Consider the following 5,315-nt stretch of genomic DNA (forward strand, 5'->3'; position numbering starts at 1 on the left):
ACCAACCCTCTTTATGAAATCTTAAGGTCGATATGCCTGGGATCTTCATTCCTCTTCACACTTTGGTTCTTTTTATTAAATTTTTTCATCTACTTATGTATTGATTGGTTGAGATATACCTTGGTTCTTTTGCTTACTTTTCCCCACCTTCCACTTGTTGGCAATCCTGTTCATTCCACAAATGTCACCTCTCCCGAGATGTCTTCCCTGATTTTCCTTATTCGCACCAGTCACTCTTGGGCTCTATGGCTCTGATTATGAAAGTGATTAATGCTTGCCCAGGTGTTGTGTGTGTGCTCATCTGTTCTACCAGGTTCTGGGCACCATCTCCTGGGGACAAGGGCTGTACCATGTTTGTGTGTCTCCAGCATGAAAAGGCTTGGCACACTCGCCATCTTGACCGGTATTCATTAACTCTTAAGGCTGTTGCTACTGACAGATTATCTGTGCTGGTTCTCGTAGGTAATAAAAGGCGTTGGGTTTGGTTAACTCTGAGGATGTACGAAAATGCTGAGATTGTGGATAAAGTCAAGAGAGTAAAAATTTATGTATTCCTAACGAAAACGTGTACATGCATTTCAGTCCCATGTTTTTATGAAGCTTAGTGATTTTCAAGAATTTTGTAAGCTATTCCTCAATTTTAGAGCTGAATAGCATCAGTCATAATGATAATGTATAGTTTGCGTGGTTATGAACATTTAAAATTGTATTTGTTTTATATATGGTTATAATAAAATATTCTACATTCATCTGGTTTTTTGTTTTTAATTCTTAATTGTCATTCTGCATAGTTCCTACCCAAAATAGATGAACCCTCCTAAACATGCTATATTCTTGTTTGGATGCTACTGAAAAGGTAGAGTATATTTTAGAAATGCTGGCTAAACTAGATTTTTCCCTGTTTGTCTATGATTCATCTAATTCTAGCTGCATTTTATCTATAAAATATAATTATTTAGGAAAAGAGTATTTTTTAAAGGGTTATAAAAGATACTGAAATAGCGTTTTGCCCTCGTCAGTTTCAGTGTGGTATATATTCTGTAATGAGCTTAGACTGATCAGGAAAAGTGCTAAACCGTTTCAGAGCTAATCAGCGGGATCTTTTTATCTTCGTTGCACACCAGATACCCCATGGTGCTGCAGAACTATTTTTATTCTGCTAATTTATGACAAGTGTTAAATAGAATAAGGAATTGTTCCAACAAATTACACAACATGCTGCTTATTTTCAAAGTACAGCTGAATGTCTGGGTACCAGCACTTGATAGAAATTTTAACATCTTCTTGGACTTTAAATTAGTTAAATCTAAATTTGTTTAAGGATTAAGTAGGAGAATGTGTGTTTATCAGCTAAAAGAATTAATGATTACTGGGCTGATCCCTAAAGTTAATATGACTTTCAGCTGAATTTGTTTTGATTGGTAGGATGATTTTTTTCCCCCATATTTTTGTAAAACCATGCCCAAGAAATTTTAAACCTTTTTATTTAAAAAAGAAAAGGGTGTGTTAGGGCCGAACACTTAATTCCCCTTAGCAGTGAGGAGTTTCTTCCAGACTTCACCATCTGGATATTGGTATTTCTTTACGGATTCCTCCTTCATTTCTGTGGAATAACCAGCATCCTATCAGAGACCCAAAAATGGAGCAGTGTTAATAAACACCTGGAACAAAAACATTTATTTAATGTATTTCTGCTGTTCCTAGAATGCTTTTAAATCTAAAATTCAGAGGCAACTGAATTAATATTAAGTTTTCAGGTTGTTTGAAGTTGGGGAGAGGGACACATTCTTGGCTACTTCCCAGGATTAGTTAACTAATCACACTTCTTCGGTAGCTCAACCTCTGTTTATGAAAATGAGCCCCGATCTCTTGAACATGATGATAAATGGCCCAGATAACACAATTGTAGTCAAAACTTGTAATTTAACTAACCTGCGAGATGGTGCTAGGTTTGGTTTTGTTTTCACATAAGGAGTACCTGTTTTAAGGTCTCAGCTGGTGCGGAAAGGCTGGTATTCAAGAGGACTTGTCTGCAGTTTTACCCCCAAACCCTAACCTTAAGGCCCTGGGAATTTGCTGTGGGATAACTAAAGAGCCATTTGTTTCTAGATATAAAAATAAACTCTAAGGAGTCAAAACTGTGCTCACAGCAGTCCCCAACCTTTTTGACACCAGGGACTCGGTGCTCCTATGAGAATCTAATGCCTGATCTGAGGTGGAGCTGAGACGGTGATGCTAGCAGTGGAGAGTGGCTGCAAATACAGATGAAACTTCACCCGCTGCTCACCTCATGCTGTGCAGCCTGGTTCCTAACAGGCCACGGACCAGTATTGGTCCACGGCCCAGAGGTTGTAGACCCCTGCCTAGGGTCTAGCTCACAAGAATGAGCATAGTGGGGGCTGGCAGCCCCTGCTCCAGGAGGCCTCTCTAGCCAAGCTCACCTGAGGAGGCATGTAAGGAAGCATTCTTGATTATCACAGGATACTTGAAATGTTCGTGCAGGTAGTCAACATATTCACACATCCTAGGAGGAAGGAATCAGGTGGGGGCAATGATGCCTTAAGTTAAATCATTCTTGTGGTGCTGTTAAAGCGGAAGGGGCACCTCTATGAAGAAAGGGTGCCTCAATCAAGGCTTGGCTGATAACACCTGTTTGCAAATCCCCTGACCTCTGTGCCTCATCTATAAAAACAATGTGGGGCTTTGGTGAAATCAACTATGAAATGTCTTATCCAAAGGTTTTGTGATCCCAAAAGGCATCAGCTTAGGCTCCATAAGTATCTAGGATTAACTTTAGCCAAAAGTTGGATAAATTAAAATCACCAAGTGAGGTCCACTGCAACCACACACGATTTAGAAGAGCACAGGGGGGAAAATGGCGTAGATGATAAGAGGCTCTGTTCATCCCCCTGGCGACCAAATCAAAGTTCTGACAGAAACAAGGAGCAAACAGCAAGGAAAAATCGCCTGGGAGCTAAATGAACAAGCCATACAACTAAGGAGAAATCTAAGAAATCAACCTGCAACAGCAGAAGGTAGGACAGGGCAAGGATGTGAGGCTTCACAGTCCCAAGTGGCTGAGTGGGACAGAGGCTGTGGAAGCCGCAGCTGCAGATGCCTCTTAAAGGGGCCGCGTCCGCGAGTGGACTTCGGTGGCAGACCTGTTTGCTCTGAGCACCAGTGCTAGGTCAGCTGTGCAGGGACTTACTGGGTGACACTGAGTTGTCACAGTGAGGGCCGTGGTGAGGCTCTCTCCCTGGCAGAAGTGCCAGCGGTATCCATTGTTCCTCTGTTGCGCCCTTCCCCCTCCCAGGGCAAGGACTCCGCAGCCATAGCAGAGACATCATCAAACTGGATAACAGAGGTCGCTCGGCCCAGAGGATTCCCTGAAAACCTGCCTCCCCCAACTCACGGCCCCACCCAAGCCACAACTAGGTGTATCCTCAGCGAGTCAGGTGCTCCTTGCTGAGCAGTGCCTAGATTCACACTGATGGCAGCTGGCCTCGGTTTCTGGTGTGGCCTTTTGAGGCAACTATATGCACAGCATCTGTGGATTGCTTGCTGAATCTTAACAGGTGGCCCTGGAGGGGCACAGGCTTGGGCTAAATTTGGCCTGCAGCTGAACCTCTCTCAGGACTGTGCCACTGGACACTTATTTCACAAATACACACTAATAAGACCAGGAGACTTAGGAGCTTTGCTTAGTACATAGAAACAGACACAGAAAGGCAGCCAAAATGGGAAGATAAAGAAGCAGAAACCATATGAGAGAACAGAACAGAGATCCAGAAATAATAGAGTCAAGCAATGTAACAGACATAGAGTTCAAACCACTGGTTATAAAGATGCTCAATGAACTTATGGGAAGGGTAGATGAATTTAGTGAGAACTTCGACAAAGATGTAAAAAACATAAAAATGGAAATGAAAATTATAAAAGAGAACCAGTCAGAAATGAAGAACACATTATCTGAGATGAGAAGTATATTAAATGGAATAAACAAAGTGAAGAGGATCAAATGACCTATATAGAGGATGGGAAAGCCAAAGATATTCAATCAGAATGGCAAGAAAAAAGAAGCAAAGACTATAATAATAATTTAAGGAGCCTATGGGACACTATTAAAGGTAAAAATATCCATGTCATTGGGGTATCAGAGGGTAAACAAGATGTTGAACAGCAGCTATTGAAGAAATAATGATGGAAAACTTCCCTCACCTGGTGAAGGAAATAGACATACAACCCCAAGAGACTCAGAAAGTCCCAAAAACCAGGAACCCAAAGAGGCCCACACCAAGACACATCATAATTAAAATGCCAAAGGTTAAATACAAAGAGAGACTCTTAAAAGCAGCAAGAGAAAAGCAGATAGTTACCTACAAGGGAGCACCCATAAGACTGGCAGCCAATTTCTCAAAAGAAACTATGCAGGACAGTAGGGCTTGGCACAAAATATTCGACATGATGAAAACCCAGGATCTACAACTAAGAATACTTTATCCAGCAAAAGTATCATTTAAAGTCGAAGGACAGATAAAGAGCTTCCCAGACAAAAATAGGCTAAAGGAATTGATCATCACCAAGCCAGTATTGCAGGAAATGTTGGAGGGACTTCTTTAAGAAGAAAAAAAACATGTATCAAAAACAGGAATAAAGAATGGTAACAACTACATTCCTATCAACGAGTACCTCAAACGGAAAAGAATTAAGTACTCCAACCAAAAGATAGAGTGGCTAAATGGAAAAGAAAACAAGACCCCTCCATATGCTGCCTACAAGAGACTCACTTCAGATTAAAAGACACACACAGACTAAAAGGAAGAGGATGGAAAAAGATGTTGCCTTGATGGATCTAGAGGGTATTGTGTTGAATGAAATGGGTCAGAAAGACAAATATTGCATGATTTCACATGCATGTGGAATCTAAAGAATAAAATCAACAACAACAACAACAACAATAACAAAAGTGGAAATAAACTCATGGATACAGAGAATATTTTGAGGGATACTAGACGGGAGGGGCGTTGGGGGGAAGAGAAGGCAAAGAGATTGAGAGGTGCAGGTGGATGGTTGCAAAGTAGACATGGGGATGTAGAGTACAGCATGGGGAAGATGGTTAATAATATTGGAAAGATTGTCGAGGGGAGAAGGGGTGCTAGATTTGGTGGGGTGAGCGCTTTTGAGTTGTGTGGATCTCTGATCAATATGCTGTACAGCTGACGCTGTGTTGTATGCCAACTATAATTGAAAAAAACTCATTGAATTGTACAATGTAAATGCAAGCAACTAGTTGTCTACTATATTTCAATAAAGAC

At 41.2% G+C, this 5,315-nt stretch overlaps 1 protein-coding gene across 1 annotated transcript in view; it reads right to left on the minus strand.

Annotated features, from left to right (window-relative positions):
* Nucleotides 1–550: 550 nt before the first annotated feature.
* Nucleotides 551–5,315, minus strand: part of ENOSF1 (enolase superfamily member 1) — a 28,096-nt gene continuing 23,331 nt past the window's right edge. Inside the window, 3 exon segments of the mRNA XM_023530843.1 lie at nt 551–1,622; nt 2,442–2,456; nt 2,458–2,524. Of these exon segments, the coding sequence (XP_023386611.1) occupies nt 1,521–1,622; nt 2,442–2,456; nt 2,458–2,524 (184 nt within the window). The 3' untranslated portion in view covers nt 551–1,520.

The sequence above is a fragment of the Pteropus vampyrus genome, unplaced genomic scaffold (assembly GCF_000151845.1).
Source record: "Pteropus vampyrus isolate Shadow unplaced genomic scaffold, Pvam_2.0 Scaffold55, whole genome shotgun sequence".
Taxonomy (NCBI): Eukaryota; Metazoa; Chordata; class Mammalia; order Chiroptera; family Pteropodidae; genus Pteropus; species Pteropus vampyrus.